General features: G+C 39.9%; 1 protein-coding gene across 1 annotated transcript; it reads right to left on the reverse strand.

The window, feature by feature from the left end:
- Nucleotides 1-5,290: 5,290 nt before the first annotated feature.
- On the reverse strand, nt 5,291-12,153 carry hopx (HOP homeobox). Its single transcript, XM_076105324.1, has 2 exons — nt 11,452-12,153; nt 5,291-5,585 (listed from the first exon to the last, which is right to left on the reverse strand). The coding sequence occupies exons 1-2, from the start codon at nt 11,599-11,601 to the stop codon at nt 5,508-5,510; spliced, it is 228 nt and encodes a 75-aa protein (XP_075961439.1). The 5' UTR covers nt 11,602-12,153; the 3' UTR covers nt 5,291-5,507.
- Between the last annotated feature and the right edge of the window lie 7,704 nt (nt 12,154-19,857).

Genomic DNA, 19,857 nt, shown 5'->3' on the forward strand with positions numbered 1-19,857 from the left:
CTGCACTTATATCACAACCATGTGTGTATGCATCCTCACACACACACACACACACACACACACACACACACACACACACACACACACACACACACACACACACACACACACACACACACACACACAGACCGCATCAGTTCACTGACTTTTATTTTGAAGGTATTTTAGCCTTTAAAGAGTGAGTTTCCCTCTGAGGCGACATTGTGCTTTGTCAGTTTTACCACTTCCTCTCCATCTCTCTCTGAAGTTTTTGACGTGGGACAGATGTGCGTCTGCCGTGAGCATTTTTATTCACTCTTACATATTTTAAACAGAGTCTCTTCAGGCAGCTGTCTGCATGCATGTGCAGTGAGCGTGAGAAGGTTTTACCAAAGACTTTCAGACGCTCTCCTTTCAGAGGTCACAATTCTTTGGGAAATACCACGAATCTGGCCACAGTTTACTTTACAAAAAGTGCCACTGCTTCAGTTTGGAAATCCACTGTGATCCCATTTACACTTGTGTAAGTACATCAGAAAATAGTCACAGTTTATGTGTTCAGAGGTGGCGGCGCCCTGTGCCGTGATTTGATTTGGAGCGCTGCAGGCTGTGGCCTCCAGCGTGGGCTTTAGATCAGCGCAGGTTTGTGGCCCCGCACGACTCGGCGAGACATCAAAGGAGATTGAACCGATGTGTCGCTGGAAGGCTAATCTGGGATTAGCCCGCCGCGATCGTGACCTGGGACCACAAGGTAGTGAGGAGGAGGAGGTGGGTGATGGGGACTTTAAAAAACAAAAAGAGAAAGTTGAGTTTTAGCCAAACATGTCATTTTAATGATTACTAACTGGTGTTTGAAATTAGTTTTGGCTGTAGACACATGAACAGTACATTGGACAATGCTTCTGCAACTAAATAATAATAATAATAATAATAAATTTTATTTATATAGCGCTTTTCAGAGTACTCAAAGACACTTTACATTAGAATCATTATATATAAAAGCAAAACTGTCAATGTTTCACTGTGTTTGTCTCTTACAGATAAACAAATAATAAAAGGAAATAAATATTGTGCGTTTTATATCTTTCTTTCTGTAACCATAACTGTACAAAAGCACAATTTAAGAGGCGTATGTGTATTATTAACATATCAATATTACATTTTTTAGATATCACGGTTATCGTCAATCCAGGTATATATCAGGACACCCTAAATAGCACCACTAGGGGTAAAAGAACCTCCACACTGTTAATTAACGTCAACATGATTAGCATTTTCTGTTGATGAAATTTGAGTTGAGATCCTACTTTTCCTTATTGTTTTCCAAATGAATGGAAATGCTTCACTGCTGTGGCAGGAAAGAGTTTGCCTGGTCCAGACCTTTGAAGCCTCAAGTGGATAATTCTGTCTGATGTCCGGAGAGGAAAGAGTCTCACAGGGTCTTCTTTGTCTTGTGTCCAGCTCTTACGTACTGATCGATAGACCGTTTTTACTGTTTTCTCAGACGGAGTAAATGATTATTGATAATGGAAGTATCGCCATTTGCAGCCAAAATGATATTTTGCAAGATTGCTGTATTGCATCCTGATTGAGTCCACGTCCGTTTTCTGTATTATGCAAATGAAGATTTAACTTGATATATTACAGTATAGATAATGTCTGGAAAGGCTCAGTTGCAAACATTAAGAATGCTGCAGCATGGTTTAGTTCTCAGTCTCATTGCTGTCTTGGTGCCGTCACATGTTCACATGCCAACTGCCTCACACAGGATGTTATGTACAGTCATTCCACACCTTCCTAAACACAGGAAATAGTTGAAACAACACATTCTCATGCCATCGCCGTGCTCGGTCAGATATTGGTACAAACACTTAGCCCTCGTTTAGGGATGAACTTTTAATGTTCGTGTTTTGATAAATTTCTGCTTTACACAGTGATATAACTAATATTTAACATTTCAATGATTAAAAGCAAACAATTATTTGAAGAAAGTAAATTAAAACCTGCTCTAATTACTGCAGATAAGTATGTAAAACCAGTTATGATCCATCTCAAGTTTTCTTACAAATAGTTTTCGAGAGAAATATCTCAATCTCTATTTTTCGTTTGCAAGCCGTAACTCTGCAAACAGCCACGTCGGGGTGGAGTTACATGAATTCCCTCCAAATCAAAACGTCATGGGTGAATATTCCCTGAGCTGTGACAAACCTGGCAGCACCACAACTGTGTCTGAAGCTCCTGTGTTTTTGAACTGGAACCAGTCTGACCAATACATCTACTGGACTTCACTCAAACTCAGTATTTATTTAACTAAATGTTGAAAGTCAGAGTATAGTAAATCACTACAACGTCATTCAAAAGTTACAGTACAGTGTGCCATAATAGTACGTCATGAAAATAATGATGAAATCATGAGTGAAATAATGCTCAAAAATACTGGTTGCACGGTAACTAGTGGCTCTTTGGGATTGTCGCTGGAATTACGTTCGGTCATCAATTTCTTTCTGTTTTTTCTCCCCGTTAAAGGTTTTTTTTGGAGGAGGTTTTGCTGGACCGGTGTGGGGGTCCCGGGACAGAGGATGTCTCATGTGTACAGATTGTAAAGAGCCTCTGAGGCAAATTTGTGATTTGTGATTTTGGGCTATACAAAATGAATTGAATTGACTTGAATCAATTCTAGTGCTTTTAGCTTTTAGCCGTTACAAGTTTTCCGGTGGACAACAAAAAGTCAGGTTGCACAAAGTGACGCAAACTGAGCCTGGCAGCTTCTAAATGGCAGATTCCTCACAGCCCTGCAGAGTCCTCTTAGCAACACACAAAACCTCACTGCATTCAAATTCTGCACACGCTCTGATCGGCGCTTATGGCACACCATCAAACACTCAGATCCTCCTTTCACCAGAGTGACTCGAGGACAGAGAGCACTGAGGCACATGTTCAGTGCAAGAGAGCATTTCCTGCACCATTGATTGATTATGACCTCTCACAGTAATATTAGTATTTAAGTTTATTCCTCTTTTAGTAGCACTGTTAAGGCACTTTGGATAAGTTCTAGCTAAATATTTTAAATGACCACCTCTTTTTTCCACAAATTAAAATGACCAGTTGAAACTATTCGCTTATTGAATTCATTTGTTAAAATGTCCGGAAGTAATCCTGTTAATGTCTCATTTTGGTAAGAGGGTATCACAGCTGGTTTTAAATCATTTAAGAAAAGTCAAATCACAAGTTTTACAGTAAAGTAAAAAAGTAATGCTGATAACTTAATGCTGATCATTAGAACGATTCACAAAACTTGAAACTTTAATGACTTTGCTTTCAAGTTATTTTGGAAGTCAAATCTCAAAATCTCAAGTCTTACAGCAATCAAAGTACAAGTCAGGTCTCAAGTCTTCATTTCGATGTTTGAGACATGGATGAAGTATTCTATGTCTTAGTATTCTATATCCTGTAAGTATTGTTTTATATCACAGTATCGCTAAATATCAAGAAATTTATTTCCTGAAATATTTCCTGGAAATTCTATTGAAAAATGTTTGATTAAATATCGGGATTGGATTTTGAGATAAGATAAGATAACATAAGATATAAGATAAGATAACGTGATCAAAGATTACAACAGAAGAATAAGAAAAAAACAATAGAATACAAATATAAACAATAAAGTAAGAAGTATTACTAGTGTAAGAAGTAACACTGACACCAGTGCAAATAGAATAGCAATAAGAGTAAAGTAAGTACATACAAATTAAACTAAAATAGAAAAAGTAAAGCACAACAACATAAGATAAAAACCAGTGCCTAGTAGAAACTAAACAGAAAAGTAATATTGTGTGTGATATTGAGAGTAATATTTTCTGTAATCCAGTGAATTAAAACCCTAAAATAAATGTCACATGTATGCATCAATCCATTAAATCCAATATTATCAAAAATCAGTGTTGCTCATTGATTTCCAACGTTGTCACCAGCGGTAAAATACACCCAGAAGTATGAAGGAGAGACTGTACACACCACAGTACGAGTGGTGTGTACAGTCCTATTTGGCTCCATAGTTGAAACTGAAAACAGGGGGGAGTCTGTTCCTAAACCTTTACGGACCATTAAAGTAGTTTTCTAGAGACAGGAATCACCTGCTGAGAAATTGTTAGATCCTGAGTTTTAATTCATAATCCTGTACGATATCATGATCATCTCAACAACTCCGACATATAAGAATGGAGTGGTTTCAAGCAAAGCAAACTAAGAGTAAATGGGGATTTATGAGCAAGAGGGAAAGGGGCAAGGTCTGGGATATAATGTGTGTTTTTAAGCAGGGGGCTAGAGCAACCGCGCGTGTGTGTGTGTGTGTGTGTGTGTGCGTGCGTGCAATATAAGCAAATACTTGTTTTTCAGCTGAACAGATGAAAACACCCCCATGCAGGCTCAGGAAACAGACACCCGTCTGTGTGTGTGTGTGTGTGTGTGTGTTCGTGTGTGTGTGTAGATGTGTGTTCTGTATTTCTATACGATACAAATGCTCTCATAAACAGATAGAAAAGAAACTAACTAAAATAAGGGTCTTTTCTCTTTCATGTTAAAATTAAAGTTTTAAAGGAGTAAAACAAAAAATCTGAATCATGAATATGAGTTAATATGCTAATGTATTCATACTGTGAGAGCCAGTGTAAACAGCCTGTCACAACAGCGTGATAAAAAGCAGCAGTGTGTTTTACGAGCAGTTGAACTACCTGTTGGGTCGGTGTTGGTTTCTGTCGAGCTCGTTGTGCAGACTGTTCACTCCATCCCCTACTGGAGTTCTAAAGTTCTTTTTTTTTTTTAGATCAAAACTAACGAACACACTCAATTGGTTTTGACAGTAAGAAAATTACAGAATACTTTTAGCTCAAACTGGCTGCTGAGATCACATCCTTTTTTTTTTTTTTTTTTTTTTTTTTTTTCACAGAGCGATCACGAGTGAGAAAGGGACCATGAAATGACATCACCTGTCTTTTGTTCAGCTCATTCGGCGCACATGTCTTCCTCCTCCCTCTCCTCCTCCTTCTCCCTCAACAACTGGAAATGTTCCAGATTTGACCCTGTATGTTCCTGGATAGCGGCAGCTGAGTCCAGCAGCATCTATTGTAATCCTTCCTTACATCCTTTATAGTCGTGTAACCAGCTCCGCTCCCTGCTGACAGACACACATGTAAACAAAGCCTGAAAAACAAAGCACTCTGTCCCCAAAGCCCCCCTACGCCATTGTATAACTCGGCTTCCTCAGTGAATTTGGACCCCAGATGTACTGTAGCCACAAAGCACACTCAAGTCATTTTTAACTTATAATAATATGTTTATTTTCGTAGACATGACGGTTATATTGGCAACGGCACACAAACACCTTCACAATCCGTACAGTAAGTTAAAATAGCTTCATAGATACAAAAAGTGAGAATGACACGAGGAGGGGGGGGGGGGGGGGGGGGTGTATGAGGAAGAGGTGGTAGGGTCAGTTTGTCCAGGAGAAACCAGGGCCAGCACAGAGCGTCTCAGTCCAGCACTGATCCGAGCTCAGCCGGAAGACCCTCCGCCTGCCTCCACAGTCTGTTACGTAGCTCGAACCATTTCTGCAGGACACAAATAAACAAAGAGAAGCAATTACAATCACACCCATGGGAGGTATAAGAGAATGTGTAAGAGGAGGTTTTGTTCAGAAACAAACTGCTGCGGAGCCTGAAATACGAGAGCGATGAGGTCACCGGTCCTGCTGACATAATGCATAATGTACAGTCATGACACGAATATTCCTGAGAAGTTACACAGGTGGAGTTCTTGTATGGAAAAAAACAACGATTTGAACAAAACACCGAGTTCTCAAAATTCATTGCTGTACTCTTCTCATCCTCAGGGCCATTAACAAGCTAAAATACAGCCTATTAATGATCTAAACTTGCTAATGTTTAGCATATTCATACAGTTGTCACGTTAACATGCTAATGTTTAGCATATTCATACAGTTGTCACGTTAACATGCTAATGTTTAGCATATTCATACAGTTGTCACGTTAACATGCTAATGTTTAGCATATTCATACAGTTGGCACGTTAACATGCTAATGTTTAGCATATTAATGTACCTATAGTTGGCATGTTAACATGCTAATGTTTAGCATATTAATGTACCTAGCTATAGTTGGCATGCTAACATGCTAATGTTTAGCATATTCATGTACTTATAGTTGTTACATTGCCATGCTAATGATTAGCATGCAACAATAGGCTATTTGTAGGGTATGTTGTAAAAATTAGTGTTTTTTGTAGAACAGGCCTATAATACAAAGCGCACATGAGAGTGGAGCCTATTACAAAAAGATTCACAGAAATCATGTCAATATAATTTATGACCATGGACATGTTTTTATAACTGTCACCATAGTAATATCATCAAAACCCCAAATATGAAATCTCTGAATAAAAGAGTCGTTGTGTTCCATTCTGACTTCCATCATCTTCGTAATCACATCACAGTCACATTTCTCGGTGCATGTAAGTGAGGTCACTGACTCAAACAGACACAGCAGTGACCCTGAGGTTAAGTTGTTTCAGGGAAACCACAAAAAAACGAATGTTTCCATCCGATTTTAACAGACCGCTCCCCTGAGACTCTGACCAGATGATGACTGTGCTGAGTGCCTCGACACACACACACACACACACACACGCCCCGTGACCCGGCACATTGCTGTGTTGCGGTTGGTGTTGTCAAGGGATTCACAACAATGCTGACATCATCTGGACAACGCCATAGGGGGAAAGGGAGGGATTCCGAGCGGCGGGCTTAAGACACGAGACCGTGGTTTGCTTCGTGAGACATGCGCCGAGCAGGAGGGACTGTTTTCACTTTTTTTTTTACTGAAAACACATGAGATTCCCATTTGGAGTCGTCTGGATTTGCACTCAAGACTAAATCACTTTGAGAACTGCTATCTGAACTTTGCTTTTCATCCGTGTCTCAGGATTTCATATTAATGTAGCTCAGTTTTATGATGCAGGGTATACATTTTGGGGGGAAAGTTAGCGATGAACCTTTAAAAATGCCATTTTCTCTACCAGGTTTTGAATGGACATCAGTTGCTTTGTACTTTGTTTTGTTTGTGGTGCAAAAGATCATTGAATGTCTTGTAAAAACATTACACACATGCCACTTCAGAACAAAAATAAGACTTATAATGCTAATCCCATATGGTGCTTATGAAATGTTTTCTAATTCATAAGCACTGGATTACATAACGGGTTCTTTGAAAAGTTGACTCTACCTTTACTGACTGCAGCACTGAACACAAATATAAAAACGGTCTATGAAAGGCGCTCTAACACTAAGCACCTTGTAAACATTGTTAATGTGAAACGGGGAGTGGTAGCCGGGGTGTGTTTCCTCAGCTATATGAGAGCTTTGTTAACACTCCACAGGGGGGAAGAAAGCTAGAAAAAAAACAACACATCAGCTGGAAATGAAGTCAGGTCTTTTGATGAGAGGCCAGACCTTTACCTCACCCTGGACCAGGCTTCCCCTGTCAGGTTGGCCCGGCGCCTCCCACCTTTGTGTATGATGAATGGAAAGAGTCACTAACACTGGAAGAGGAATTAGGACGCAGCTTAGTGCCGTTTTAGTTTATCTGACATTTTTCGTTGCAGCTCTGCAGGCAGTAAAAAGCTGAATTATTAACCTCAGTGGAAGGAGACAAATAATGAAACACCTCTGATGTTCTAGTAATGAAGATGGGGCTTAGTTAGTCGTTAGCCGGATCAAGTTACCATCTTTTATTGCGCAAAATTCTTTCTTCTTCATTCCACCCCTTTTCAAGGGTCCAACGTCCAACATATATGCAACTATAGTTGAGGAAACCGGCCATTAATCTTCACACAGCTACCAGGATGAAGATAACCTCTTGGTTTGGCTCATTAGCTAGTTAGCTTCAGCTATCTTCTGCGCAGTCATTTTCAAACAGTAGTCACGTTTCCATTTAATTGTCAAGGGATTTTAAGCAAACTTTTGAAATGTCGCATAAAAAGATACGCAAATAAAGCACTGCGTTTCCATCAACTGGTCTGGAGCGAATAAACTCGGCTACAGCGCAGTTTGGTTAGAAGTTGGTGCTAACGGCTACGTATGGCTGTAACCTGCCTGTAAACAGAGTAGAAAAAGAAGTAGAGGTTCGGAACTGCAAACAAAATCAAATGTTTAAGCTTTTTCCGACGCTATACTTCAAAATGTGCATACAAATATGTGAATGCAAAGCTACCAGTAACCTTTTCAACATCCATATGAGCAGCATATGAAGAAAGATTAGAGAAAATCTGACTATCCTTTCACTCTAGTCACGAACAATGTTACACACGGATATCAGTTTACATTGTCATGAGGAATACTCAAATGACATCATACTACTGAGTTGCATTATGGGAACAGAGGAATCCAGGGTTTTTGGACTTTGATTAAATGTCAGAGTATAGCAACCTCTGCTACATCTATTCCCACCTTTTTTTTGATCCATCTCTCTAGTTAACCTTTCCTTGTGGAAAAGCACTGCTAATTCACGGAGTACCCCTTTAATCACCGAGGCTGAAACATGCTTCTTTGGGCTGCACATAGATGAATGTGCACTTGGGTTGGAGACGTTTGCATGTTTTCTTTCATAGTTGTACAACTTGAGTAATGCTGTGTAACAAGGGTTTTGAAAGAGTTGGACCAACAGCTTGTTTGTTCAGGTTTTACAGTCTTTCGTCTTCACATCTGATATAACAGACATGATATAAACTGACGAATTTTAAGTCTTCAAGTACACAAGTGTAGACAGGGTGTAAAAGAGGGTGTAAAAGAGGCTGCGCCTGCATTTATAATACAAAACACCTCATCTGCTGCAGACCTTTTGTGTGCCCGTGTTAACCTCAGCCCCGAGGAATCTAGAGGGACTGGTTTGCCGAGTCCAAATGAAAAAAAAAAACATTCACACACGCACAAGTCTGACACACACGAGTTATTGACTTGGTGAAGTGTTTGTACTGTATGAGCTAATTATGAACAAAGGGAACACGCTCCGTGACACATGAGATCTAAACCTGTCAGTCAGCCTCAAGAGCACAAACATCAGCAGAAATTTGCCTGCGAGATGAACCCGATGCGACGTCAACTCAAATTACAGAATTTACATGAAGGGTTTTTTACCTCCTGGTGAATACAGCTAAGCAATAGTCGTGTTGTTTACCTGCCAAACTCCTAACAGAGAGGAATACCAACTGACATTCACCACTTAGGCTGTTCCTCAAAAACCTCCTTTTGGATGGCGACTTGACATTCTCAGAGTGCTTTTAAGACGATGTATCTATCAGAGGAATGCTACTGAAGGTGCCTTCAGAACTTGTTATCGGCGCTCTGAAGCTTCACATCTGGCTCCTGATGTGACAGACTTTACAGTAAGACATTCCTCAGATAGAGGCATGGTGGGAGTGTTTACATGTGGGAGAGAGAGCACGTGGGAGAGATTAAATGCCTCAGTAATAGTGTGAGGTTTTATGTAATTGTCTCCAATTAGTGAAAAATGTTCTTAACAATCGCCTGGTGTTTCCTGGTGGATGATGTGGTCATTTATTAGTTCATTTATAAACTGCACTTGGGCTCTAGGATAATTGTTTATTAATGTTATATCAACAAAACGTGTAACTGAGAAAATAATTGAAAATAAAATGAAAATAATTTGCAGCCCTAATGAGATCTAATTTGGGAATCTCCATGTCCTCCAAAAAAAACTAAATAAAACTGATTCTCAAAGCCTGACGTGATGTTAAATGTTGTTACTTGTTTTTTTTTATGCTTGCATTCTTGCGAAGAAACTGTTTGGAGTCTGAGCAATCTCCTTCCTCTGATGAAGGTGTGGTTGAAAGCTCTGGAAAGAGCTGGTGAGCGGACATTGAGTTCAGAAAATAGTTTAAAATGTTCTAAAACCCAAAGAGACGTCTTCAAATTCTTTGTTTTGTGCGACCAATCGACCAAAACGCAAAGATATTAAGTTTACCATCACATAAGACAAAGAAGTTCAACAAATCCTCAAATTTCAGAGGCAGAAACCAGTGAATGTTTGTGGCATGTTTTTGGCTGAAAATGTACATTAATTATTTATTAATTATAGTTGCTGGTTAGTTTTCTGGTGAACGACGAAGTTAAAGTTCCTGATGCATAACAGGAGCCCAACAAACACTTAAACACGTGTTATTTCAGTTATTTTCTCTGCACTATTCATCACATCCAACCACATATCAAAGCAGCTTAAACACGAGCAGCGATAGCGACCAACCAAAGGGACGTCACAGTGCTCTCCTCACTGATTGACAGCCGCCTCTTTAAACTTGAAGTCCGTGTCTGTGAGAATGAACAACAGTTGCTCTCTGAGCAGAAACAGCAGCAGGAAACTGGACTCTGTGACATGACATCATCGGGCAAAACAACCAGGAGCTGCTCCAGTGACGACCAACGGGGCGCTGCTGCCTCTGTGGTCAGTGTTTACACTCAAATGAGGATTATTTCATCAGACCGTGACATTTTAACACCGATATATCAACCAGGATCACACTGATACTGTCCACAGAGCTGCTGGCAGTGGAGCAGCTCGTCACATGTTTAAAGTCTTGTTTTGCTGGGAAAATAAACCTGTTCCTGCAGACAAATACACACAGGATGTACATATTGTACATGTTGTGTCTTTAGCAGTAGGCCTACGTTACTTCCTCAGAGGTCACCTGAGTGAGACACTGATGGTGATGCTGACACTCACGGCTTGTAAACTCTCGACACTAAGTTGTGACACCATAAAGTCAAGTCGCACGTTCTTGTGTCTGTGCTCGTGATTCCAGGAAAACTTCTCAAAACTGCAGAAATGCAAAGTACTTTTACTAAAATACTGCTGTTCAGTACAGTTTGTAGGTATTTATTTGGCAGCATTCTATGAAGGTATATTTGTGTATTTATACTTGTGCTCCACTAATCTATGGTTACTTTGCAGATTACTGTCATAAAATGTTATTTCTGCTTTAGATTAAACTACTAAATGTATTTTCATTTGTTATTTTAAATGTGTTGCTCACTTAAGTGCACATATATCTATATGGTAATACATTATATAAGAACTATATGAGCCCCTAAAGGACACAACAGATTATTCTAAAATCGCCCTAAAAATAAGAAATAAATTAAAAACTCTTACTTTTAAGCAGCAGAAGTCAGTCTCCATGTAGTTATATAACAACGATCTATTTAAGACTAGTCTGTTCAATTATCTGATTATTTCTAGAAACCATGCAGACTATTTGCTCAGGACAACCATTAAGCAACATAATAAACACATTCCAGTCTAAAAACCTACTTTTAAACACTAATAAAACACATATCCACACATTCTCTGTAAGAAGAGAGAGAGAGAGTATTGACATGTTACTCACTAGTATTTCCTCCTCTGACAGTCCGCACTCCGCAGCGATCAACATGAGCGTCATCCCTTCCGGATACCGGGTGACTTTCTTGAAACTGTCCTCCAGCACTTTGATCTGTTCCTCCGACAGATTCATACACTCCATCGCCTTAGAAGTCATATTCCTGTTTCCCTTCCTCTTTTCAACAGTTCAGCTTTCGGCCCTGGTCGGAGCTTTGGGAGCGAGATGTGCGCACAGCTGGACGCGCAGAGCAGAAGGCACGGTGGCGCGGGAGATGGAGAGGCTTGGAGCGGCGGTGGCTCTCTGGCAGCTCGGCGGGACTGTGTGCGGATGAAGTGGAGGCAGTGTGTGTGTGTGTGTGAGAGTGTGTGTGTGGGTGTGTATGTGTGGAGGTTTTACTACTGTCAACAGCGGTACGTCATGGGGCCGTTCCCACCGCAGAGCCCTCCCCCAAACAGCTCAGTGACAGCGCTTAAAGGGATATTATGGGAATATGATGTATAGGACGATAGCAGATAGAACTGCACATGAAAGTTATCAGGAACAAATTAACTGTTTTTTGAGATTGAGCGAACATTAACTCCATGAATTGACTGAAAATGCGTTCTACGGCAGACTTTTTGCTAAACTGTGATTGGACAATCCCTGGTCAGCGTTGCCAGATCTGATTGCCAGGTTTCAGTTCAATCACAACTTAAAAAACAGCCAATTTAATAAAAACCAGCACAGATAAAAACCTTGCCAGGAACCTAAACCTGTCACAATAGAAAGCACATCATCATCATACAAAGCAAATCAAACAACCAAAGATAAAATGTCAGATAACTAGGCCATCGCAACCCACAAAGAGTGCCATCTGACAACAAAATACACAAGTTGCCATGTCAATGTCAATGATGACGTCATGGTAAGTAGGTCCTCCGTTATCTCTAACAACCACTGAATACAACTAATGTCAATCAAATGGAGTATTATGCAACAGAAGACAATAAAAATGACATTGGTTTACTATTAACTTATTCTACTGTAGTATTACAGCTATATACATGCGCATATAGGACGATAGAATTTAAAATATATATAAAATGATGAGCACAACGCTAATAAACTATAACAGCTAACAATCTTACTCAAACTATGTAGAGGAATATTAATAAATGTTGTATATAATAGGATAAATATTCCACAATTCAGACTTAACCTTTCATAAAAACACAAGTCACGTAATAACTCGCTGTTATTAAATACAAAATACATTGTTTATGTCACAATAGGATTGTTAAGGCGATTTTCTTTCATCTTAATCTCTGTGTTCATAAATCTTAACCGCTCGTTACTGAACATGTTGACTGACTCAAGGATACTACAGGAGGCATCTGTTCCACTTCAAAGATAAGACACTCCTTTTTTAAATCATAAACCTCCTCACTCTCTCACACTCCCCTGTAATGCCTTTCTCACCAGTGAATGTTATTATGCTGCACCAACAACGAGTGAATTATTTACAGGACTCACTCTGATCAGACTGGTGTGGTGAGTCTGCTGCAAAGGAAACATCCTGAGCAAGCATGTTGGAGTTCACGTGGTAGAAACAGTAAATACGGGCCTGATCTCTCACTCACACACACACACACACACACACACACACACACACACACACACACACACACACACACACACACACACACACACACACACACACACACACACACACACACACACACACACACACACACACACACACACACACACACACACACACACACACACACACACACACACACACACACACACACACACACACACAGCTATCTTTGGATTCTGATTAGACCTGTAATTATGTGGTAGCTACTCTTCAGTGATTGTAAAGCTCGCTGGGTGATTTTCTCTTGCTTGGATTGTTTATGTTAAATAATATCTCGCCTACACAAACCTCACCGGTGATTACAAACAGCAAGCTGGGACCAGTCGGAACATATTCAGCTTGTTTATATAAATCCTTTAATGCAGGAATATTCTACTGTATTTGGCATCGGGCATGTGTAACATGCTGGGAACTGTTCGTTTATGATGCAGAGGTTTTTTTTTCCTTTTGGGAAAAGAGATCTTATTCAATGCTCTGCTCTGTTTCAACAGGATTATAGTGTTTTTTTATTTGTATTAAAAAACGTAATCTTAGCCAATTTGAGGTAATGAGCCCAAAATGCAAAGTTTGATGGGTTTAAGGAGACAGATGTTTGTATCTGATGTTATTCCTACATGCCTGAGGACTTAATATACTATAAAATAAAGCATGAAGATATTTCACAACTGGACTAGACACCAAAGAAGAAGATGTGGCCGAGAAGTCTAAATGAACCTTTGACAACCAACCGCTCTGCTCACAGGACACCATCACGGAAAGAATGAAAAGCATGCAAATGTACATGAATATGATTAAAGGCTTCAATACATTTGAATAAACAACCTGGCATACAAATAATCCAGATACAACGCTTAGCATACAATTAAAACATGACAAATATGTCTCTATACTTTAAAGCCGGCTGACCTTCCAACAGCGCAATAACTTAATTAAAACTTTACGTCCAAATCAGAAATAGTCCATTTGTTTGACCAAATCTCAAAATAAAATAACTTTTCAATGATAGACAACGTGCCCAATTGCACCAACACAAACCAGAGCAAAGCACTTCATGCTGGTTTGATTTCCAATGAAACACAAAACAGCTGGAGGAAGAAGCTCCACAAGCATGTGAGCTCAGAAATAAATAAATACTTTAGGCAAAAATCTAATCAGCTGATGCTTTGGGAAACCACAGTTTTAGGTAATTCGGGGGGGGGTCGTCTCACTCTACACAGACATGTGGAAAGTGTCCTTCACACGCAGAGGACAGTTATTACTGCCCGACGACAGCTAATAAGCTGTCAGTTTATGACAGACAAACATAATAAACAGGTCTGTGGGATTCAGCGGAGAACAAACTTGCAGTAATGCGGCTGCTGTCACAGCTGATTGGCTGCTGCCGACCGTCCAGGTCGTATTCAATGATAAGAAGAGTAAATCCCATCCGGTTGATCCAAAGTTCACATGCAGGGCCTGATCGGGACCGTGATCGTTTGGCTCGACTTTGACTCTCGTCCACGTCGATAAATGATTTGATCTCCAGTGTGTCTCACAGAGCGACCAATGCCTACGTGACAGTATCCAAATGTTTTTATAAATAATAGAGACAGTATGACGTGAGAGAGACGTGCATGTTGGAGAAGCAAAGCGTCAGATCTAATATAAAGAACATATATTATATTTCAGTCAAATGGGTGAATTTATGGAACAGAACTGAACTAAAATGATCATTTAATGAGTGAATGTTAAAGATGATCAGAATGGCATAGTATGGTATAGATATTGTAGAAAAAATAATAAAAATGTCACATTTTGTTCTCCAACAGGTTTGAGTACTGTATGTATTTTATTTTCTGTTACTATGTTGTATTGTTTGCAGGGAATATTATTTATATTTATTTTTTGCCTAATTCTGTAATTACTTACAAACCAAATCAAAATGTCAAATTGAATCTGTCGATATTAATCTTTTATTAGTTGGACAAAGTTAAATGGGCTATTAAATAAATGTGATATACCAATAAAGATAGAACATTTAAACCAATCATTGTAACTAAATACAACTAAATAAAAAAGGATTAACTTACAGTAACGTCACTGATTTGATTAAAAAATCATGTAGACCACTTATAATGAAAACATCATACAAACTCAAAGAACTTTCACATTTTCTTCACTAAAAAAAGACTTTCGCGCTTGCGTCACACAGACGCAGTTTATTTTCTGAAACAATCTGCGTCTGATAGAAGTGTGTCCAAAAAACACTGAATTTTGGAAGTTAATAAACAGAGATAATCTGCCAGACTGCTGACACGGTGAACGGGTCGGTAGTTTGTGTTCTACTGTGGGCGTGTATGATAACAGGATTTATAAAGAGCCTGAAATAAGCACCATGATAACAGTGAGAGTCCAACACCAGAGTAAAAATATCACAGGGCACGACCCTTTATTTCCAGCCAGTGCAGGAAATAGAACAAATCATTTGTGAGCCAATGTTTCTGTGTACTGATGGTCAGCAGCTTCGTCATGACCGGAACGTCAGAGGAACATGCTTCTGCAGAGACGTCTGTAAAGACATTTGAACTCTTGTGCAGAGAAAGGTGTTATGGGTAAAAAATAGGTAGAGAGGATGCAACAAACCTACTTAGTTAAGTTTCGGGTTAAAATAAACCCTTTCTCCCTCTTCAATAACATCTTTCCTCATCTCATTATTATCCCGTTTGTTTACATTAAAAACCAACATTTTGCAGGTTTGCTTCAAAGACGCAGTGGGTTGTTTACACCGTCACTGGGGTGGTTTCCATTTCCTGAATCCTTTTATATATTTTCTCTACATTGTGGTTTGCTCAGCATGACACTGCTTCCTAGTGTACGTTATACCTTCCAAGAAACAACGGAGGCTGATCAGCTATGCACCGGACTACACAGAGCAAATGTTTAAATGAGGATGTGACTCTCCACTTTACAATAAACAACAAAAACACAAGAAGTGTTACGATGAGAATACCACAAAATGTCAACTGACTTTAACACGAGTATAAAATATTGGGGAAAATACTTAAAAATCAACTTTTATCATTCAACAACTTTCCCTCCCAACACTGCTGTAGAAGAAACTGTCCGTGCGTCCGAAACAACTTTTAAATACTTAAATAATACTTTATCTGCAGGACAGTTTGCTCGTTGCATCTGCCAGCTACTATCTGTCACAGTTCACTTCATTCACAAACTGTCCAGATAAATGTGAAACACTCTGCACTGTATCGAGAACAGTAGATAAGATCTTTAGGTTGAGTCCGCTTCGTTCTCGTTATCTGTGTCTTTCTTTACTTTGTCAACACTTGTTCTAGCTGAATCTCATTCCATCAGGTTTCCTCCATTTTCCTTTTTGGTTGAGACACAGCTGTGTCCCACAAATATCATCAAATATACTCTGTAGTATATGAGCAGTGTATTCTTATTGGAATTCACAAACTGTTGTTGGGTGTGAAACAGCTGAAAATATCAAGTATTAAATATTGAAAAATAGATTTTCCTTTCTCTTAGCGACATTTGTCTATATAATATGTAGTGCATATTGTATGGAATTTATATTTATTATGAATTTGGGACACATTGCCTCTGCTGATCATTGTAATCATTTATATTCCTGGTGCTCTTTAGTTTCCTTGTGTAATTCTTGTTACCTGATCTTAATTTAACTGTTCACTTGTTTGTCTTCCTGATGTTTAATCGGTTAGAATAAAGTAAAACATTTAATTAATGAGATTCAAAGGGGCTCATAATAACTTACTACACTCACTTTTGTATATTGTTTTATATTGTTTTGGGAGAAATTGTTATTAAATACATTTTGTGAGGAGCGACTTGATATCGCCTGGAAATTATAGAACTTGTTAAACGTTCTGGTTTTTCAACTGTTCATTGGCATGAAAGCTAGTCAACGTCTCACACTTTGTTCTATGAGGAGAGATTTCTAGCCATAAATGTAAAAATTACCTTAAAAATTATTAATTATTATTAAGTGTGGCTCTTGGGAGCAACATTAGCTGAGCATAACTTTCTATAAAAACAAAACATCCCGCTGTCTCTGGGTCACAAGAAGCCTTCTGTTCCCCTCAGGATGTGATTTCTGTTGGGAAGAAAATCTCGTGACAAAGTCTGAACACGACGATCCCGTGTGTCCGTGGGATCATCTCCTCTCCGTCTGTAGGTGAGACGGATTATTGCACCACACAGGCACGTAGTGAATGTTGTCTTTGCACCTAACTACAGGTACAAGTGTCAAAGTCCCGTCACCAACGCTCCTGTGATTTCTCACAGTCACATGCACAGCTGTCGATGGCTGATGTCATGATATCAGTGCACTGGTTTAACTCCACACAGGTCAGTACAGTCTACCTGTGGATGTTCCTGCAAGGAAATAACATGTACCTTTGACTGTTCTCAAAGTACTTCTGTTTATAAACGGTTGTCTATATGGTCATTCTAACATTATTCCATTGTATATTTGTTTGAATATGATTTTTTTGGGACAAATTTAAACAGTTGTGGACATTGATATTTTCCCATCTGGGTGGGGTTAAAGGTTAGGTTTGGAAAAAAAGATCTATTCAGTTATTAATTCCAAAGATCACTGGATTGGGAATGTATAACGTCACAAACTCTTAAATAGATTGCTCTAAAGAAATAGGGCTACAAAAGCCAAGAGAGGATGTTTAACCACGCCGAAGAAAAGGAGGGAAATCCAAGACAAACACTGGGTTTTGTGTTCAGAAGAGGAGCCATGAGACAGTAAATCCACGGAGAATCCAATATGTGCGGTAGGTTGCTATTAATAAATCTCCGGGTCCTGTGGGAAACAAGGGAAAACAGATCCGCGGTCGTCCGTCTCCTCACCATTTAACCCTCGTAATTCACTGAGACTTGTTTTCATTAAAGTCAGAACCGACGCCTGGAAGAGAGAGTTCCTTATGGGCTGAGGGGTTCGCCTTCGGCACATGGCCCTTACATAAGTCTCATCCACTCCCTCGTCAAACAAAAACATCTGGGAGTGAAGACTCTAATTAGCATTGACCTGGGAGAGGCGGAAACCAGGCTGCTGCCTGGAGGCCTTTACACGCAGCGGACGTGACGAATAAACAACACGAAAATACCTAAACACTCGTCTGCAAATATTACATGTGTAGGGCTTTTATGGTGAAAAGTGAGAATGGAAGGAGTGGGTATGAAAGTTGCTCTTTCCCAAAGTAAGTCTATGGGAAAATGTATTTTTGGGCCCAATGGTGTCACGTGATGGACCCGGAAAATGGAATTCCACCGTTTGGGCACTATGTCAAATTAGCTTCAAAGCCCGGCGCTCTTCCTGGGTTCTTGGTTCGGACTACAGAGCCTCCGAAGTGTCGTTTCTCAAATACAAGCACAACTCAACGTGATTGTCAAATGTCAAACGTGAAGAACACTTTAGGACAGTCGCTCCTCAAAAGACGTGGTTGTGTGCAGAATAAAAAGGGAGAGTTTGAGAGAGTACAATAAATCCAGTCTGTCTTCACATCCAAGCGGGTTTGCACCGCCACGTGTGGATAGATGTTCAGCATGGTTCTCCTCATCGTGATGGGAACTCTTCAGCATGGCAGTAGAAGAGCCATGTTGAACACATGTAGGATCGTGGACGGAGACAGAGAGAGATTTCCATCAGGATATTTTCTGCTCCGTTCCTCAAACCTTCACAGAGGAAGTGCTCAAGACGTTTTGAAACGGACAGAAAGAGGAAGCCAAGACTTGACAGCAGGAAACGACTTCCTGAGTCGTTCCGGGGGATCCAACCAATACAGAGGAAGCACAATGCTTCAAGAAGGAGCAGCATAAAGACAGGATCTCTTATGTAACTGGAAATTTATACGATCCACGTCAAACACAGGGGGCCCTCAGAAGGTAACCGACTTCTCCTGGGGAAGGTTTTGGAGTCTGAAACCTGCCGGTGCTGCTGGCCAAGCACAACAGATTGAAGAAGTACCACCTTTTTATGGAGGAGTGTTCAACTGAGCTCCAAAAACAAAGCAGTTAAACCAGCGTTTTGTCCTTTTAGGCAGCATTGAACAGCAGCAAATGCTATTTACACATTTGTTTTACTCAAAATGTGCTTTGACGAAAGTACAAAATGTTTTGAACAATGAAAGATCGAATAACTATTGTTTGAACCTGACACACTAGTTGCTTTTTCAAAAGGCAGAACGAGACAAAGGACGGTAGAATTGCAAGTTTTAATGAAGCAACATTTAATTACACATTTAATATTTCAAATAACGTCCAGATTAAGCCAGTTTTCAGCCGTTTGTCCACACTAAACTGGCATTTTCTCACTGAAAAAACCCAAATCAGAGCGTCTGAAGAATAGAAAAGCCTTAAAACACTAGCTGTGCAATTTAGTGTTTGAAGGGAAAAAGGTGCTTTTGCAAAACAATGAGATAAAGCTGCCCAGTGAGGGCCGGAGCTGTGAGGCAGAACACTATGAGACAACCTTTGGCCTCTGAACTCGTTCTGCAGGTGGTTCAAGTTGAGGATTCGGGGCCCGTCTTGAAAATGCTCATCAAAATAAACTCAGCGAGCTGAAAAGCCCCATCGGGAGGCGGAGAGGTTTCAGCCTGCAGAGGCTCTGGTGTGTGGTCGTGTCGAGCTGCAGGAAAAGCTGAACAAACAACAGTGTTTGTTCTTCATGAAGCGGTGATAAAAGAGACTCGATGAGAGAATTAATGACGCTTTGACAGACAACCAAGCTTCTGTCTGAG

Source organism: Anarhichas minor, unplaced genomic scaffold (assembly GCF_050575085.1).
Source record: "Anarhichas minor isolate MPS153535 unplaced genomic scaffold, ASM5057508v1 ptg000031l, whole genome shotgun sequence".
Lineage (NCBI taxonomy): Eukaryota > Metazoa > Chordata > Actinopteri > Perciformes > Anarhichadidae > Anarhichas > Anarhichas minor.